This window comes from Camelus bactrianus, chromosome 13 (assembly GCF_048773025.1).
Source record: "Camelus bactrianus isolate YW-2024 breed Bactrian camel chromosome 13, ASM4877302v1, whole genome shotgun sequence".
Taxonomy (NCBI): domain Eukaryota; kingdom Metazoa; phylum Chordata; class Mammalia; order Artiodactyla; family Camelidae; genus Camelus; species Camelus bactrianus.
In genome coordinates this window covers 63,315,228-63,335,344 of record NC_133551.1, presented here as the reverse complement: position 1 = coordinate 63,335,344, position 20,117 = coordinate 63,315,228, and the positions used below count along the sequence as shown (strand labels likewise).

At 47.9% G+C, this 20,117-nt stretch overlaps 1 protein-coding gene and 1 long non-coding RNA gene across 2 annotated transcripts in view; one reads left to right on the top strand and one right to left on the bottom strand.

Moving 5' to 3' along the window:
- Positions 1 to 3,891: 3,891 nt before the first annotated feature.
- On the bottom strand, positions 3,892 to 5,519 carry ID3 (inhibitor of DNA binding 3). Its single transcript, XM_010957369.3, has 3 exons — positions 5,137 to 5,519; positions 4,934 to 5,016; positions 3,892 to 4,385 (listed from the first exon to the last, which is right to left on the bottom strand). Exons 1-2 carry the CDS (start codon positions 5,434 to 5,436, stop codon positions 4,957 to 4,959), a joined length of 360 nt encoding a protein of 119 aa, XP_010955671.1. The 5' UTR covers positions 5,437 to 5,519; the 3' UTR covers positions 3,892 to 4,385; positions 4,934 to 4,956.
- A 4,105-nt stretch (positions 5,520 to 9,624) lies between these two features.
- Positions 9,625 to 20,117, top strand: part of LOC123617525 (uncharacterized) — a 51,880-nt gene continuing 41,387 nt past the window's right edge. The window contains exon 1 of the long non-coding RNA XR_012511393.1: positions 9,625 to 11,234. This is a non-coding gene — a long non-coding RNA (uncharacterized LOC123617525). The remainder of the gene's footprint in view (positions 11,235 to 20,117) is intronic.

Below are 20,117 nucleotides of genomic sequence, written 5' to 3'. Positions count from 1 at the left end.
AATCCCCAAATCCTGGTCTCTGGGTGACCTATAACTCTGATCCAGACTGTCCACTGACCCTACTCAAAGACTGACTCACTAACCTTGGCCATTGATGCTATCCAGACTAACCTTCACACCCTGTCTGTTAAGCCCGGCCGTAGACTGACCGCTGCTAACTTCTACCCACAATTATCTCCAAATCCTGCTTCAGTCTGGCTGAACCCCAATTCTGGCCACACTCTAACCCCTTACCCTACTTTCAGACTGACCCCTGATTTTGGTCACAAAGCGATCCCTTAACCTTGCCACTGACTGACGCTTAACAGGAGAAATAATCAGAGAACAAGTAAATGCTACACTCTGTGAGTGAAACGACATCAGAGAGGAGAGTCGGGCGGGGTGGGGAGGGAGACTGGGGCAGAGGGCAGAGGCTTCCCGGAGGACCCCGTGGGCCTGGGGCCACCCTCGGAAGGTCGTAGAGGCCTTGTGCGGGGCACGTCGCAGGCGCTCGAGGAATGCAAGTTGCCTGAAAGAACGAAGGAAGGAAGGAACGGGGTGCGATCCAGGTTGGCCGCCAGGGCCCGGGCAAAGCTGCCGAGGCAGGAAGACGGGTGGGGGCGCACCGAGGCTGCAGCGGCTCGAGCACAGCTGGGGGCAGCAGGAGAGCAGTCGGGTCAGCAACTCCGCTGGGTGGGGGGCCCCCCAGGCCGGGAGGCTGGGAAACGGGAGGCCGCACTGCTGGCAGAGCAGCGGGGGCGCCGCGAGGCTCCGGATGGGCTGGGAGCCCCGCCCGAAGGCTGCGGAGGGAGCCGGAGCCAGAGCGGAGCCAGAGCTCAGACATCCGGGCGCCAGCGAACACCTGCGAGCGGCCCCCAGGGCCCGCGGGGGGAGCGCGGGTCGCCGGGCCGGGGGCGGGGCGAGGGCGGGGTCACCTCGGCCCCGCCCAGCCGGGCTCTGGGCCACGTGGGCCGAGACTCCGCCCCTGCCCCGGCGCTGAGAAGCGGCCGGTGGGGAGTGGTTCTCCCTGGAGGGCGGGCAGAGGGGACTCGCAGAAGCAGTTCTGCGAGCAAGAATGAGCGACGAGAGGTTTTTAGGATGTAGCCTGGGGAATTAAGATTGGTGGCCGTGAGAGGTGATGAGACCGGGAAGACAGATAATTGAAGGCTATCAGGGGACTGCACAGCTAAGGAGGGCTATAAATGGCCTTCTTGGAAAGGGCACCATCTCCGGTGTCACAAGCATGAATTTGAATCCTTGCTTTGTTACTTAGGAGCTGTGTGGCCATGGGCAAGTTACTTTGCCTGTTCTGAACCTGTTGTTTTTTTTTTTTTTATATTTACAAAGTAAAAATCCCCTCTCAAAAGTCCGTTTTTCAGAGCTGATGCAATATTGAGTGTAAAACTCAGTAGTGAATCTTGTCTTTTCAGGGAGCCTGATACATGCTTTATGCATCTATCTTTAATTCGAACCACAAACCTACAAAACGAGTACCATCATCCCCTTTTCACAAATGAGAGAGAGATCTGAGGTGGGCTTAATACTTATATTCAGGAAGCAACCTACTCGGGACCAAACATGTGCCAGGTGCAGGGAATGGCGAGGGGGGACAATTGGCCCGGAACAGAAGTGAGAACATGAACTTAGAAGCTAGATGGAGTTGGGTTTCCTAATTCTTGCTGTGCCACTTCCTTGCTGTGTGACCTGGATCAAATTATTCAGCCTCTCTGAATCTGTTTCCTCTGTAAAATGGAAATAATGATACCCACTTTGCTGGGTTATGGTGAGGATTAGAAAAAATTAAGATAAAACAGAGCCTGGCACCTGGTAGGCACTTGATGGGTGTTTATGACAGAAGACAAATATCCTCTCTCAGAGAGTTTTCCGACCTAGGGCCAAACTGCTTTCACTCTCTAATGACTAATGAATTGGCGTGCTGGTTTCAGCTTTTGTCCCAGCCACCTGAACAGCTCAGTCTCAGCAGACCTGACAGGCAATTTCCTTGGAATTAGCTTAATAATACCTTGTAGGTGTGTGATGCATTTCAAAGAACTTTCCCACCATTATCTTCTATCCAGGGAGGCAGCAGTACAGGAACCATCAGTTGCTGAGCAAGGGAGGAGAGAGGTTTGTAGAGGTGAAGTGGCTTGCTCAAGGCCACATGGCAGATGAGCAATTCAGTTCTTCTTAGCCTTCCACAGTCCTGCAATTTCTGAGCGAGCTGGAAGCAGCATGCTGTGAAAGGGCACAGACACTCAGTTAAGTGCCTGGCTCCATTGCAGTTAATGCTATAATGTGGGGCCAGGTGTATCAGAACTGTATCCTCAAGATCAGCAATCCATACAGATGTGAAAAATGAGGCTCCATAGAGGCAGTCTCTAGCTTGCAGTCATACAGCTAGTACATAGCAGAGCAAGGATTTGCACCCATGTGTGGCTAACTCCAGAGCCAGCATAGCACCCCTAACAAATGATCCAAGGTAGACCCAGCCTGGGTCTTGTATTTACTTTGTTTGAAGCAAGATTTCCTCATACGGGGACTGAGGGCTTCCCAGGGCATTGGAGGTATGCTATTGCTCTGCAATTGTGTGTGTGTGTTTATTTTCTGAAGAGTGTGTTCATACCTTTCATCAGATCATTGGAGCAGACCAGGAAACAGGTTAAGGACACCTATCAGCTAGGAGGATGGTTAGCAAAGACAGATTTTGCCTCCTCACCGCATGCCCCTGTTCACCCCTGAAAGCTCACTGGGGTTAAGGCATGAAGGGTGATGACGTGACCTGTTTGTTATGAAATATTGAAGTAACTCATGCCAGGGGCCAACACACGGATGAGATCATATCATAAACAGGAATCTAATGAGGCCAGGCGCCTGGTAGAACCCACCTAAGGAACTGCTAGATGGGGGGCAAAGGAGGATAGCATGGTTTGGGGGGTCTTGCCGTCTGCCCAGTTCTCAGACTAGGCCCCATGGGATGGCCAGTCTCGGGTTCCGCTCCTGTTCACTACAATTATAGTTACTGTGGTTAAGGTTAAAATCCCATCTCTGCCTCTCAAGGGTCTATACAAACCTCATTCAGACCCATTATCCCACTAAGCCTCAATTTCTCCATTTCTGAAATAGGGCTAAGATGCTTACAGAGTAGGCTTCCAGTGGAAGTGTTACGGGAAGGAAATACCAGAAATGAGGGCTGTAGGGACTTTTCCTCAAATTCTCACTCGCAGGTCAGTCTTCAATGCTGCGTAGTAGAGAGATTTGTTCCTGTATTTCTCAGCCAGCACCAAAATCCTTCTGATCAGAGTGGTTGGGGATTTGAGGGAAGAGATCCCTCAGTTTTCTCCAACTTTGGAAGCCCAAGAAACTAAACCAGAGAACGTGAGGAGGGAAATGAAACCACGCCCAAAGGTTTGTTTATTCATCTCTGAAATGGGTCTATAGACCACGGACCACCACCCGTCTGGGCACCAGGTGAGGCTCCTCTTTCATATCCTCTGCTAGAAAGACATCACGAATAATTAATGGCATTGAAGAGGACAGCCATCTGCTACTTACCAAAACAGCTCTCAAGGGACCTAAGAACTAGGACTCAGGAAACCTGATTTCTATCCTCAGCCCCTAACTTGCTGGGTGGGCATGTGCCAGTCACTTCCCCTCCCTAGTGTCCCTTCACCTATACAATGAGGGAACAGGGCAAGGCTCTTCTCTTCACCCAGTGGTTGTGGGACTCCATCACAAGCCCTTTCTACTCCCCCCTCTTCCCCAGTCTTAACTGGCTATTCTCCCATCTCCCTTTTAAGGGAATGAGCAAGTTTGCTTTTCGCAAGCTCCAAGAAAGACATTAATTTATTCCCCCCAAATTCAGCCTTGTGATAAAGAGTGTTAGCACTTTAGGAATCAAATTATATACACAAGTGTTTAAAAACTGTTTATTATGCAAAATGTTAACTTTTATAAAAAGTTTAATATACATTGCGTGGTTACAGAAAGTTACCTTCCTGCAAAAAAGGTACAAAAGCTAAATACTCTATTATAGAGTTCATAATCAGGGCAACAGAGCCTTTCTCCAAGGAGACCAGAAGACCAGCTCTACCGCTGCCTTGGCAGAGTTTGGAGAGCAGCCACCCCCCTCAACACACACACCTCCATATTCTGAAAGACAGTCTTTAAAACTTGAGGGTGGGGTGGGGGGGCTGGGGGAGGTTGCCCAGCTGGTGCCCAGAGCTAGCTCTGGCTCTTTAGGCCACCCAAGTTCACAGTCCTTCGCTCCCGGGCGCAAGTCCAGCCTCGAGGCAGGGGTTTGGGGAAGTCAAGTGGGCACGGCGAGGTTGGGGCCCATCCATGCCCTCGGGCTTCCGGTCGCAGAGGGTCCCGGGGTCCCAGGCGGAACGGGCGCCAGCACCTGTGTTCTGGGCGGGGGAGCAAAGAAGACCAGGGAGCCATCAGTTTCCGCCGAGCGCGCCGAGGCGGGGGCCGTTCGCAGACTGGCCGGCGCCAGGGAGGAAACTTGGTCTCTACCTCCAGCTGATAACTCCGCGCCCCACGCTGCCCCCACCCAGTTGGCGCCAAAGGACCACAGGCGGAGCTTCCATCACCCCTCCTTCTTAGAATTGACACTAGTTGGGAGGGGGCTGAGGAAAACACGGCTCCTTTTACGACTGCAACCTACAAACAGACCGGCTATTTTACTTAGTCGTACCTGCGCCTACTTTCTCACGTTTTTGGCCACTTGAGGAGGACAGGGACAATGAGCGTTTAAAGTTGAAACGATCGGATGGGAATTGGTTCCGTCATTCGTTTGTGACCACGCGCAAGTCACTTGCAACTCTCTGGCCTCAGTTTCCCCAAGCCGGGGGGGGGGCGGTAATTTCTTAAAGGGCCCACCATTTCCAGGAATTGCTGTTTAAGCAGCAGCCCTCCCCCTTCCCCGCCCCCGGGAGAAGGCGTGGGTACTTACCTGGAGGCGCCGGGACGGCCAGGTCAGTGGCAGAAGCTCCTTTGGTCGCTGGAGATCACAAGTTCCGGAGCGAGCTCGGCTGTCTGAGAGAAAGGAGAGGAGAGAATTATGCATGGCACTTGGAAGTTCTAGGGGTCCAGCAGCATCCCAGCCCTGGAGCTCAGCTCAGCCCCGCCCCGGCTCCCGAGCACGCCCACGCGCACCTGGATGGGAAGATGCGGGCCGTCTGGGGGTCCAGGAGCCGGCTCCGCCAGGACCACCTGCAGGTCGAGGATGTAGTCGATGACGCGCTGCAGGATTTCCACCTGGCTAAGCTGAGTGCCTCGCGGGACCCCCGGTACCAGTTCCCGCAGACGCGAGTAGCAGTGGTTCATGTCGTCCAGCAGGCTCAGCGGCTCCTCGGCTCCCGGGCCCTTGCCGCGGCCCCGCGCGATGGCCAGGCTGCGTTCCGACAGGCAGCACACCGCCTCATAACAGCCGCGGACCGGACTTAGCGCCTTCATGTTGAAAAATGAGGTTGGAAATGCGGAAAGGAAGAGTTAAGGTAAGGAACCCCTTGAGCAGCTTGCAATGCGGGCACGCTGGCGGAGGTCTGCATTTATAGAACCCGCCTGGAAGGCACGCCCCTCTATGCAAAACAGCCCGCCTCGGCCCCGCCTCCGTCGACCCTGGGCGTTCACAACCCGGTTAAATTGCAAACAGGCTTCCTCTGGCCGGTCTGACGCCGAATACCGCGGAGCCGCGGATTCAAAGAATGAGGAAGCGCTGATACTGGGGAGAGGCGGGCCTCTTTGCCAGCAAGTATTTGAAAAAATCACTTAAAACCATTAACTTTAAGAATTTGCCTTTTCCTGGCAGCGCCCCAGATCTTAGAGCTCCCCTGCCTCCTGCCAGTCCACCCACAGCCCAACACTGGTTCGAACCCACAGTTCTCCGAGGTCATAAATCCCTGAACAGCAAAGAAGTTTTTTTTTTTAAGCAAAAGATTTTTCAAGGGAAACTTGTAAGGAATTAGTGCCGCCTTGTTCCCCAATTTGCTGTTCGTCTGACCTCCAGACTCACTGGCGTCAGGAATTATCTTGTGACCAGAGGGGGAAAAAATTAATTGCGGTGAAGCTGAGGTTACAATGAAGAAAACAGATTTGGGCTAGGCGCTGAGATTGCAGGAGGAGGAGGAAAAGGGGGTTTGAGCAAAGAACACTATTTATTTGAGCAACAGGGGAAAAAGAAAAAAAGAAAGAAAGCAGCCTGAATCCGTGCTTTTTGCATGGGGAAGGAAAACAGCTCCCACCCTCTGGCCCCATACACTGCATAAAGAGCCAAATACATGCCCAGTTATGTTTTGAAAGTGAGTTTGATTAGAATTTTGGACAGGGTTTTAAATACGGGGTGACAGATGGGATGATTTCTATGTAACCCTTTTAGGAGCCCCAGTTGGGTCAGCGAATCATTTAACTCTCCCTTCCCTCTTGCCCCCCATTCTCCACACACCTCTATGCAGAAAACAATTGGTAATTTCATCACTCTATTGTCTGTCCCTTTCTGATATGGAAGGGCAGGCCACCTGGACTTGATTATTCTTAGCCTGCTGAAGTGGCTTCAGCTCTATCTGAGAGCCCAGGAAAGGGACCAGGGGACAGGCATGTAAGCCCCGTATTGAAACAGGACATTGCATTCAGTGTTCTTTGCTTGTTGCCTTGTCATTTCCCAGGACTTTTGGGAATCTGCAGTCTGCTGGTTTCCATCGTGGAACTGACCAGGTGGGATTCCCCAATGGTTGCTTTCTCAATCAATCAGTTGGTAAATATTTATGAAGTTGCTTCACATAAAACAGTGGCTCTTGCTCTCAAGAATCTCACAATTTGGGGAGACAAGAATAACACAGGAAACAATTGAGAGACTTCTATAGTATGTGGCACTGATTAACAGGACAATGGGAGCTCAGAGTTAAGAGAGTATCAAAATAGTCATAGTAAAAAGGACACTCCACTGGGAATTAGGAGTCCTAGGTTCAACATCCCAGCTCTGTCAATATTTGTCATGTGATCTTGAAGAAGCCCAGGTACCCTGGCCTTAGTTGCCTTGTGAATAAAATGGGGAAATGGTGCTAAGTGATTGTTTTAAATCCTTTCCATCTCTAGAAGTCTAAGGCTTTATGAAATTTGGACAGGCAGGTGTGGGATGGTAAAGGGTCCATAAAGGACCTATAAAATATTTCCAAGGTCACACCATAAGTAATGGCAGAGCCAGCCCTGAAGCCTTGTTCTTTGCTGTCATACCACAGGGCTCTGTGTCCCAAGAAAGAGGTCTTCAAAAGATTTCTTCCTGAAATATGAATGTTTTCAAGGCTGGCCTTAGTATAAGAAAGAGGATGAAAATATCCTGTGAATGGACGTATCAGTCTATACATGCTACAGATGTCAAGTGAAGAGCATGCCAGCTCTTTAGTCATGGGAAGGGAAAATGGTGGCTTTAAGGACTCCTGAATGATCAAATAGAAAACCCTTTGCTTTTCTATCATGCAGACTTCCATGGTTGTGCAAAATGGTTAAGCCCAGGAGGTTCTAGAAAAATCATGGCCTTCAGGACCAGGCAGATTTATGTTCAAATCCCCATTGTCTTTTACTTAAATAATGAGACCTTTGGATAAGTCATCTCTCTGTGTCACAATTTTCCAATTTACAAAATGTAGCTAACTAGACCTACTTCATTCCTTTAACAAATAATTATTGACTGCCTCTTCTCTGCAAGGTGCTTGGCATGCTTTCTCCATCAGATCTATTAGTCTCTTGGTGCCTGAGGACCCAGCATGGGGCCGGTTGAGTGGTACATGCTCAGCCCACAGGTCCACACAGATTCCCATCTCCCCTTTTCACTCCTCCATTTCTGCCACTAATGCCTCATGCTTATACAGCCGTTTGCAAAACCCCTTCACATGATTTCTCAAGATGCTTTCAGGCTGAAATGCCCACGACACAGACAGGAGAGGGATGCAGTGGGATCAGGAAGCAGAATTCTGTCCTGGTCATGCGAGTAACTTGCATTGTGGCCTTGGAGGAATTTCCTTCCTTCCTGGGCTTCATTTTCTGTAAAATTGAGGGAGGGGGGAGCAAATGACCTCTAAGCAAATGACCTCTCCTCTTCAATGTAAGATTCTAATTCTGAAAGAAACAGGTTACGGTTGAGAACACTGAATAAAGTTTGAACCCCAAAGACTTCTTTTTCCAACAGCGGACTGGAAGGCTAGTTCAGGCCTTCTGCAACTTGTTTAGCGGTGGCGGGGCCTCAGTCTCTTATTCCAAATGCCTCTGAACTTTCTGTTCCCAGTTCTGCTCCTTTTACCAGCTTTTTCCCCCCTCTTGCATTTTTTATTTTTATGAAAGGATGTCATTAAGGCTTTTGTCTGCGCTGTTTTTGTTTCAGAACTTTTCTCACAATCCTATTTTTTGTTGAGGAATCCGCTCCTTTGCCCAGCTGTGGGTCCCGGTCCCACAGCTGTGTTGATCTAAGACTCAGCCCCAGACAGCCTGGCGCCAGGGTGGGACGTCATGCGTTCACACAGGGATGCGTGTCCCAGGCAACCTTTCCTCGGGCAGTCACCGGTCGGCGACTGCTGCCCGCACCAATGAGCGTCCGACACCCGAGAAAGGGGCGGGGTCTGCGCCGCCCCGACCCGCGAGCGGCTTGTGAATTGCAGATGCTGAGAACTTGATAACGTTCCTTGAATTGGGGCCCATTAAAGTCTTTCCCCCACCCTCTCTTTTAGTTCTTTTTTTTCTTTTGTCTATTCTCTTTCTTTCCACCTTCGTCCTTTATCGATGTATGTTTGTAATTTTTCGTCGTCTTCTTTTTCTTCCTTTTTTAACTATCTCCTCCCAGTGTCAGGAATCATTTTGTAAGCATTTCCAGGAACTGAATCTTCCTTTGCCAAAATTTAAAAAAAAAGTAAAAAGAAAAAGAAGAAAAAAAAGTCAGTGTTCTCTGATTTTTTTTTTTAAGAGTTGGCAGAACTATTAAGTTATACTGTTTTGCCTTTAAATTTTTAAAAAGTGGTGGGGGGTCTCTGAGCTGTCGATTTCAAAGCCAAAGTAATGATGATGAGAATTGCAGATGTCTTTTTCCTTAAACTGAGCTTCTATCTATCTACCTTTCTATTTTTTTTTGCCATTTATGTTGAAAGTGGGGATCAAGGAACCTCAGAATCTTGCCCATGGTCACTAAGGATGTCAGCTGTGGCCAGGATGCAGAACTCCCCCTCATTTGGCTCCCTGTCCAGTCTGCCCCCATAACTCTCATTAGCATTAATTAGCGTGGTCTGCTGTACTGTCAGAATATCCTCAGAAGCTGCTTTTCTTAATGTATTTGTTTGCTCACAAAGTTCCTGCAAGTGTGTGCTGAGGACTTCCCAGCCATACACTTAGAAAATATCCCTTCTTCTTCTCCCCTTAGCAAGACTAGACCTCAAACTACTGCTTGAGATTCATATGATACAAGGAGAGCACACGGCATTGAGGCAAACCTGGCCCAAATCCTTGCAAGGACTACTTACCCTCACTTTGCCTTAGTTTGTCTCCTCTGTAAAACAGGGGGAAAAATAATATCCACCTACCTTTAGGCTAGGAGGATCAAGGGGACAAGGGATGGAAAGTGCTGTAGTAATCAATCAGTTGTTTTCATGTGGTATGATATGATATAGCCCCTGGTGAGTGAGATAGGTGGTGCCAAGTGAGTTTAATGGTTCCTGCTGAGACTGTTCTCAGGAATGTGGGGAGCATCTGAATGAATCCTTATAGGGGTGAGGACTTCAGGGGCCTCCAAGATGGGCTGCTCTACAGTTCAGAAGTGCTTGGTAGCAGCTGCAGCATTCTTTATTGAATCTTAACTATTTGCCAAGTCCTGTTTGCCTTCTCATCCTTTACCTCATTGACTCATTTTACAGACAAGGAGATCAAGGCTCAAATAATGTGCTTGCCCACAGTCACATGGCTGGTGAGTTGCAGATCCAAGATCTGCACCCAGGTACACTTGTCTCAAAGCTTTTTATCTTCTGTGCTTGTGCTTTTCCTTCTGTTCCTTCAAGGGACCTCCTAGGAAGGTCGCTTGGACCTGAAAGGGTTTTATCTACCAGACAGAGAAAAGCAAAGAGGGCATGCGTTAGGCTGGAAGACAGACACTAAAGTATTGGGGACAGGAAGAAACACTATTTTCTAAGCAGAGAGTCTCAGCATTAAAAATTTCTTGGAAATTTGAAACCTCTTTCCCCTCCAAAAAAACCCTTCTTGTCTATGCTTTAAAGGATGCTTATTCTTAAACAAAATGCAGGATAACTACTCCTGTTTTTAGGAGTCAGCTTTGGAGTAGAGTTTCCTCCCTCTTTCCTTCTTTCAACCCAAAGCCAGCCTAGGTTGGTCCAGCCATACCACCCTCAAGTTAACTAAGCCCTTACTTCAGTAGCAGGTAGGCAGTGACCATGGGATGTCCAGGAGCTGGCTTGGCATCTGGGCATGCATGTGTGTGTGCGGACAACCACAGGGAAATAGGAAGGAAGTTTACTTTCTGAGAACCTATCCTATGCTGGTGCTTTATAAATTCTGTCTTGTATAATCTTCTCTAGAGCCTTTTGGAGGTAGGTATTATGACAAAGATACTGAAGGTCAAAGAGATTTGTCCACAGAGATAGCAGGAAAAATACTCTAACACAAGATACCCAGGCCTGAAACACACAAGGTTGGAGACAGATATTCAAACTGCACACAGTGGCCAGACACATAAGGACTAGTTCCCTCACCCTAGCATTTCTAGGCTAATGAGGACAGACAAGGACAACTTCATTTCTGTTTTTAAGGGAAAAGTTTGGAACATCTAAACTTTGGAGAGCATCAGTAGGTTATGTGGGAGTTTAACTATGACTTAACACATAGCAAAAGGAAAAGAATATATTGCAGAGGTTTTGCTATTTCCAAAGCATTTTCATTTATGGTTTCATTGAACACTTCCAACCACCATATGGGGCATATAGCTCACCTGCTTTGTAGTCACGTCATACTTGTCTCCTTGGTCACAGTGCCTGGCATAAGAGTGGGCAGTTAGTAAAGATGTACTGAATTAAGTTCCATCCCAATAATCACTTTGGGAGATCTCTTAGGGGATTTCAAACTCAAATGCAAGTTGTGCTGGTTGACACTCTGATTCTGTGACTCCCAGGAATGATGTTCTTTGCCACAGACGGATACTGAAAGTTGGATCTGGGTTCCCACTAACCGGGTTCAAGAAAGGCTTTAGAAAAACGATGGAGTCCAAGGTAAGAAAAGATGAAGGCAAAAAAAAGGCCTTGAAAAGCAATGTTCACCCTGCCAGGATATTGTCTTGTGTTGGCCTACACCCCAGCAGCAGTTCAAAGGCTGAGATGGTAGGTATTGAGGTTAGGAGGGGAGGGATCCGGCCTGGAGACAGAGCTGACCCTGCTGGAGAGGAAAAGTCTCCCCCAAGCCCAACTGGGCAGTGAGGCAGAAATTCAGGCGTTCCAGAAAACAGAGGCTACAGGCTCCAGCTCAGAGAGAGCCTCCTGCTGGTTAAAACTGTCTTTATAGCAGCCCAAGCATCAGCAGGCTCATAAAGGATAACTTTTCCCAAGTGCCAACAACAAGCCAGGCATCTTACATATATTCTCTCTCAACCCTCCTGTCGATTGAAGCTCAGAGAGGTGAGGTGACTTGCCCAAGGTCACACAGCTGTTGGGAGGCAGAGGAGGGCTGCCAGAGCCCAGATCTTGTGCTCTGAAGCATGAGTCAGACTACCAACTGGAGGGAGAAAGGAAGCAAATGCTGGAGAATGAAGGCCTGTCTTAAGGAGAAACGGGATGGAAGGAGAAGGAAATTCATATTTGTAATACATTTTGTTCAACAGACCTTTATATTGTCAGACAGTGTGTGTGTGTCTAAGTGGGTTCTTCTGTGAATGTGTGTGTTCTTCCCATAATGTGTGTTGTTGGCCCTTCTCTGGCTCTGGGACCCCTCTTGAAAGTTGTGTGTCTGTGTTCCTGGTAAAGAGTGTGTATGTCTCTCCCTGAGTGTTGCTTAAATGTGTGGAGTTCTCGTGGCCCCCTGCCTGAGTATATGACCTTCTGTGGGTGTGCAGCGTGTGTCCATCTTCCCCCAATCTCCCGGCCAGGTGCAGAACAGGGCCAAGAGGACAATGGGCTTTCGCGCCCGGGTGGCCTTTCCCTCCACTCCCTCACCCTCTGCGACCCTCCCGCCTGCACCCCACGCCCTCGCTGCCCTCGCTGCCCCCACTCCGGCCCCTTCGACCTGCCCCGGCCCTCCGTGCCCGCACCCCGGCGCCCCACCCCGGCCGGGCTCGACCTCCGGGCCCTCCCCGCCCGCGCCCAGCCTGCGCCCCGCGCCCCGCGCCCGGGCGGCCCCACCCCGGCGGCCCCAGGCGCGCAGCTGCGGGACACACAATCGAGGCGCCCCCGCCCCGCCCCCTGCGCAGCCCCTCGCCCAACAAAAGCCGCTTTCTTTCCCCACAACAGATTAAAGACCAGGAGGGGGTGAAAAATAGCTTCTCCGGCCCTGGCGGGGGAGGGGCGCGGGAAAAGCTGGGGCTTGGGGGACTCTTTGATGGCGAGTGTGTGGGAAACCCGGAGGAATGTGGCTGCTCCGGCCGCCACGGCGGGGCGAGGCGCCGGGAGAAGGGCCCGCCCCCCGGACCCCCGCGGCCCCGGCGCCCCCTGCGCCCCTGATCGCCCAGCGTCTCCCCTTGCGCTCTGGGTGTCCCCCCATCCCATCCCGTCCCTGCTCTTTCTATCTCTCCCTCAGTCCGTTTTCTCAAATTCTAATTTCCCTATCTTCCTACTTTCCCTTCCTCTAATTTTCCTTTTCACGAATCCCCTTTTCATCTCCACCTCCTTCTCTTTCTCTTTTTCTTAATTTCTCTTCTCTTCGTTTCTGGCTCCATGCCTTTCTCTTGATCCAAACAGCCATCCTTTTCCTTCTCTCTTTGCCTATTTGTGTCCGTGTCTCTTATTTCTTGGTGGCTCCTCTGTGCCTCTGGCTAGGGCTCTCCTGGATTGGCTCATAGGGATGGTGCTGGGTTTAGCACAGCCTCTGCCGCCTTTTTCTCCTTCCTTTTTGGAGAGGGTTGGGAAGAGGGACCAGGGTAGGTGGGCAGTTCGTTTAAACATCCCTCTCCCTCCACTCGTATAAGTGGAGATGGGAGCTGGCAGGGGAAGTCTGAGGGAGCCCAGAAGATGGCAGAGAGAGACTTGGGGAGGCCTGGCCTGCTGGACCAGGGCAGAGTAGGAATAGAAGCTCTTAGAGACTTCCAGGGGTTCAGAATTATTTTCAGCTTAATTTAATGCAGTCTATGAAAGGAATTCCTGGCCCAGGACCAGGTGGTGGCCTTGGGACCTTGATGGAAATGGGTTGGGTCTCCTGGCCCCCTCCTCTCTAGTTCTTGGGACAGGCTTGGGAGTGGAAGGGGGCTGGTTCAAGACAAAAGGCTTCCAGGTGGCTGGAGGTGCATGGAAGGGAACTCAGCTTGGGACCCTAGAAACCCAGGTTTTGCCCTTTGCTCTGCCACTCTCTAACAACCCTGACAAATCCTCTCTCCTTTTGGGACATCAATTTCCCCACCTGTGAAATGAAATATTTGTTTAGATCAGCTGTCCTCTTTTATTACACCCACGACCCCAAGATCCTATTTATTCCAAATGCATTGCTTATATTAATTAATCTGCTTTCTCATTTTATATTTATGAAAGGCAAGCATTCAGAGTTTCTGATTAGCATGGTTCATTACTATGCAGAGCTGTTCTAATTCCAGCCAAGGCACCCCAGGGAGACCCCCAAAGCCCTTGGTGCGTTAGTAGTCTGTGCAGCAAAATCCTGTGGAAGACTACGGGCTTTGGAGGCAGACAGCTTGGGTTTGAATCCTGAATCTGCGAGTGCCCAGCTGTGTGACCTTGGGGAGGTCACACCCTCCCTCTGTTTCCTTATCTGTAAAAAGGAGAGATTCATAATATCAACCCCACAGGATGGTGCTGAGCATAATGTCAGATAACAGATATAAAAAGGTAAGAAATTAGGTGCTCAATAAATAGCAACTGTGGGGATACTGATGCTTTTTACCAAAGCTGCCCAGGAGAACCAGAATTCAGCCCCAAATGTGAGCCACATAGATAATGTAAAATTCTCTAGCAGCCACATTGTAAAAAAGTAAAAACAGGTGAAATCAATTTCAATAATGTATTTTACCTAACCCGATGTACCCAAAATGTTATTTGAACATGTAATTAATGCCCCAGAAACTATTAATTTTATATTATTTTTCATACTAAGTCATCAAAATCTGGAGTATATTTTATAATTCAGCACACCTCAGTTCAGACTAGCCATATTTCAGGTGCTGAACAGCCACGTATGGCTGGTGGTTACCCATCAAATAGTGCTGGTCTAGTTGGTTAGAAAGTCAAGATAGATCTCGAAGAGGGAAGGTCTCCTGAGCTGAGCTTTGAAGGCCAAGTGGAATTTTAACAGAGAAGGCAGGAGGGAGACGGCAGAGAATGGTGTGAGCAAAGGTGCTGATCAGCTTGGTTGGACAGAAGCTTGAGGGTTGGGTGAATGCTGGCCAAGACTGGATAGTTTGATGGAGGTGGGGTGTGTGGAGAGCCTTGAATGCCAGGCTAAGGGCATAGAATGTGGGCTTTAATACTTCAGAGTGACTGTCTCCTGGAGATCCACTTTCTTTTCAGGGAAGGAAGCAGCAGTACTGTGGGTTCGGTAACTGCAGCTGAGTCTGTTAAGATCTCTATTAATACTAGCTACCATTTATTGAAGATTCATTATGTCCACGCACAATGCTAAGCACTTCACGTTACTTATCTCATTTAATTCTCTCAACAAATCCTCACACATTGCTGATGGGAATGTAAAACTTTGAAAAACAGTTTGGCAGTTTCTTAAAAAGTTAAACATAAGTTGACCATATGACTCAGCAATTCTTCTAGGTATTTACCCAAGAGAAACACAAACATATGTCTACCCAAAAACTTGTACTGGGGATATTCATAGCAGTATTGTTCACTATAGCCAAAAACTGGAAACAACCCAGATGTCCATCAACTGATGTGGTATAGTCATATGATGGAATATTATTCAGCAATAAAAAAGAATGAACTACTGATATATGCAGCCCATGGGTGGACCTCAGAAATATCAGATTAAGTGAAAGAAGCAAGACACAAAGGACTAAATATTGTATAATTCCATCTGTGTGAAATTTCCAGAAAAGGTACATTTATAGAGATAGAAAGTGGTTGCCTAAAGCTGAGAGGAAGAAGGAGAGAGACTGCTAATGGGTAGAGGGCTTTTTTGGGGGGAGGGTGATGCAAATATTCTAAAATTGATGTGGTAGTGATTGTACAATTCTTTAAATATGCTAAAAATCATGTAATTATACACTTAAAGCAGGTGACTTTTATGGTATGCAAATTACAACTCAATAAAACTCTTTTAAAAAAGAAAAAGCATCCCAACAATATTTGAGATAGATACTCTGACTACCCCATTTTACAGATGTGGAAACCTCAGAAAGGTGAAGCCCACTCAGCCAGGAAGGGGAAGAGTCAGGTTTGAAACCTACAAAGCTGTGCCCTTGACTGCTTGGCTTTCCCACTTCCTGAAGTTTGCTTGGGCAGTGCCCTCCATCTTTCTGGGGCATTTAACTTCTAAGTTTGATGCCAGTCATGTTTTCAAGATGCAGCAGTTACTCTTTAGATGACGAGGGTCATGGGGAGGCGGCAGAAGGCCTGGGGTAGATTTGGGACACTGGGAGAGCCTCCTTCGTGAGAAAGCTCGGGCAGCAGCTGGGCCAGGGTCATCCACAGCAACCCCTATGCTCTGACACCCCCTCCCCAACTCTGTCTCCTTCCCAGAGGAGAGAGGAACTTGGCTTCAAAGCTGAGGCCAGAATGTGAACCAGAGACCTGACCTGACCCCCATTTTGGAATCTACTGGATCTGGGGCCATGACAGGGGTGGGACTGTCCCCAAACCAAACTAACAAACCAAAGTCCAACTGCCTCGCTCAGCCCTGTTATTTTATGATCACACCATATAATCTAACACCATAGGAGAGACTTGTATTGAAAGTCATTGGATCTGGAATCTTGAAGTCCTGGTTCAAACTTCTGTCTTCTGAATCTCCAAACTCAGTGTTCTTGAGTAACTCATTTACATTCTCCAGGCCTCAGTTTCCTTATCTATGAAATGGAGATGATGATACTTCCTTCAGAGGGTAGTTGTAAGGATTTGGGGGACCAGAGGTTAAATTCACTTCATTTTAGACCACCCACATTACATGTCTTAAGTTGTTATGGTTTTAATAATTCCCCCACTCAAAAGAAACAAGGGTAAAAGAGAATAGTAAAAATAATAATAAGAGCCAGTGTTTATGGACACTGATTTTGTGCTATTTCAAGTGCTTTGTGTGCATTAACTCATTAATCTTCATAGCAACTCATGAAGTTGGTATCATTATTACCCCCAGTATACAGATGTGGAAGCTGAGGCTCAGAGAGGTTAAGTACGTTGGCTCAAGGTCACCAGTGTGGAAGGGCCAAGCTGACTGACTCTAAAGCCTTAGATTTTTGCCATTCAGAATGGAATAGAATAGAATTTAAGGAGACACCAGTCTAATTTATTGAAGTCTTGCTGCACGAAGGTAAGGAAAAGCAGCAGTTAAGATGATAGGTCCAAAGTAATTGGCCAAATTTATTAACATTTATTAACATTTTACCATTTCTAAACCTTCCAGCTACAAGGTCACACATACCATCCTCCTGAAGTACAGAAGAGTCACCATGACAACTGCATTCATGTTTTTACCTTTAATGTAAACTATTGTATTTTTTTTAAACTATTGTATTTTTAAAATATTTTTAAATGGATAAAAGGATTCCAATCTCATGTTTCAAATAGGTAACACTTTTCACCTGGTTCAAAATTCAAAAAGCATGAGAAGGCATAGGATTCAGACCCTCCCTCTCACCCCTACCCCTGCCATCCTCTAGCCCGCCAGTCTCCTCATAGCCAGCCAATATTGCTAGTGTTTTCAGGGGGGAGGGAAGAACCGATACCTTTTGAAATTAGGAAGGGTGTGCTTGATTTGCTCTGAAGCCACAAGGCAAAAAGCCTACCTCAGTCTGGTTGATTTCTTCAGGTCGGCCTCTGCCTGATTTCCTGTACCCTTTGATGCACCACTGCTTCCTGCAGGTGATGGTTGGTCCCTTAGGGAAATGGTTGGTCCCTTCTCCCTCTGAACTTTCCCCCGAGGCACCCCCTCCAGTACTTGCCATGTTCCTGACCACGTTCCCTCCCACCTTCAGGCCCAGCTGCTTCCTCATCCCTCAGAGCCCGCAGAGCCTGCAAATGCCAGAGAATATCTTGTCATCTCACCATGGCTAATGGGGCGGAGGTGAATCCAGGGGTCACACCTGGGTAGCCTCAGGCCAAATCTAGCCCATGAGATTTTTTTTTTTGGGCCTGCCCAGTGATTTTGTAATTAGAAAACTTCACTTGTAAATCTGATTTTCTCCAGCTTCTTTTGAAATATTGGCAGACTCAGCCATGGAACCTCTCTTCATGTTGATGAAATCAGCCAGAGCTGATTAGCAGATGCCCCCTTTATAAGGAATACGTACTCTCTGGATTGTCATGGTCCCCACCACTCTCTGTTGGTTAATGTGATGGGCAGATTAATGGCCCCTTCTAAGGTACCCACATCCTAATCCCTGGAACATGAATATGCTATATGAATACGTTATATTACTTGGCAAGTGGGAATCAAGGTTGCAGATGGAGTTAAGTTTGCTAATCAGCTGATCTTAAAATAGGGAGATAGTCCTGGAATTTTTTGTTGGGTCCAATATAATCACAAGGGTCCTTAAAAGTGGAAGAGGGAGGCAGAAGAAGAGAGTCAGAGATGTGACAATGGAAACAGGGTCAGAGACATGCCATGGTGCTTACTTTGAAAATGGAGGAAGGAGCCACGAACCAAGGATGTTGGCAGCCTCTTGAAGCCAGTAAAAGCCAAAAAAAAAAAAAAAAAAAAAAGATTCTCCTCCAGAGCCTCCAGAAAAAAACACAGCCCTGCAGACACCTTGATTTTATCCCATTGAGATCCTTGTCAGACTTCTAATGTACAAAACTGTAAGATAATAAATTTGTGTTGTTTTAAGCCACTAAGTTTGCAGTAATTTGTTATAGCAGTAACAGAAAACTGATACAGTTTATATGGGGGGTCTCTCCAGCCTCTGGACATGGGGTAGTGGGGCACAGTTGGTGAGAGGTATCGTGAGTAAGACACTTAGCTTAAGATGCTCAAGGAACAGCACCTACTGTCATAAGGAATAGGTTTGGAAGGTGGGACCAGGCAGAGGGGAAACATGGGTGATTCTTGATTTGGCTTTTCCTCCGTCTGCTCTCATAACACTCCTCTGCCTGGTTTCCTCCCCAGAGCCCAGAGCTCACTGAGAGGGCAGGGCTGAGCAGCTAGGCCTTGGAGGATATACGAGTAACCCCTCAGAGAGTTGGCGGGTGTCGGCAGCCGGTGGAGGGATCTGATCCCTGATGGAGGACAGGATTAGAGGGTCAACATGGAAAGGGAAGGAGCAGGCCCTTGGCTGGGTAGAGGGGCCATCAAGGCTGCAGGTGGGAGGAGCAGAAGCAGGTCCTGAAGTCAGGTGCAAAGCGGGGCAGGGCACAGAGATGGTCCAGGCTAGAGGCCTGCTTGAGGTGGTGCTGGCTGGTGTGGGCATGACTGATGGTTAGGAGTCCTGGGGAATGGGTAGTAGGCTGACTTGTAGATGGGGAGCTAAATTATCCTGAGCAATTACTGATGACTGATAGTGGCTTACTGTGTCAGACTTGCCAAAGATATTCATGTTTAACAGTGCCTATCACTTCAATATAAAAAGATGAAGTTGCATTTAAGATAGCAGTGTCTAGAAAGGAAAACTTCATGGTCAGGGAGATGTAGTTTGCACGTGGATGGCCACGTGCCTTACCTGCTCTCAGGGCCCTACACCCCCAGAAGGTCTCATCTTCTAGTCCTCATACCCTTAAATGTCGTTAGGCTTTCATTACAATTCTTCCACTTATTTTCTGTGTATTCTGGGCAGGTTTGTTTGTTTACTTTTAAAAATTTTATTTTAGCAAATACTCATATAATGATTAATATGTTCCAGGTGCTGTTGTGAGTGCTTTATAAATATTGATTTATTTAGTCAGCATAACAACAATTGACAGAAGTGATATTATCTCTATTTTATAGATGAGGAAAACTGAGACACAGAGAGGTTAGGTAATTTGCCCAGGACCACACAACTTGTAAGTGGCTGTACCTCTGAGCCTTGGCTTTCTTGGCTATTAAATTGGGAGGTACTACAGAAGAGTGCCCTCCAAATAGCAGAGTTTCTCATCTCTGGAACGATTGACATTTGGGGCCAGATAATTCTTTGTTGTGGGAGCTGCCTTTCACATCGTAGGATGTCAAGCTGTATCCCTGGACTTTACCCAGGAAATGCCAGTAGCAACCTCCCCTCTTGACAAAAATGTTTCCAGGACTTGCCAAATGTCCCCTGGGGGCACAGTCAACCCTGGTTGAGAACTATTGCTCTAATAGGATCTGGGGAGGATTAAATAAGGGAGTACATGTAAGACACCTCCATACATTCCTTTCCCTGTCCTTCTACACATGTGCTGGGTGAATTCTGCCTCCTCAGAACCTTTTCTCTTTCTATTCCTTTACAGATCTTGAAGATGTGCTCACCTAAATGTAGATTGGGTCCTGGAGCACCTCTTGCAAACCCAAAGCTGGCTCCAGGAGTCAGACCTGCATTCTGGGTCCATCACTTCCACTGACACTGTGTGTGGCCTTGGTTGAACCCCTTCCCTCCATAAGCCTCAGTTTACCCACATGTACGATGAGGGGGTTGACCTAAAAGCTTTCTAAAAGATCGTTTAGCTGCAGAAAGCTGACTGGATGATTCATACCGAATACAAATTCCCCTCACAAAGTCCAAATTCTTTCAGAGACTTAGTCATTCCAGGGTTTGAACTTTCTCGCAAAAGCCATTTGAAAAATTCTTCCAGCTTGAAAAAAAAAAGCTATTAAAAGAAAGTAAA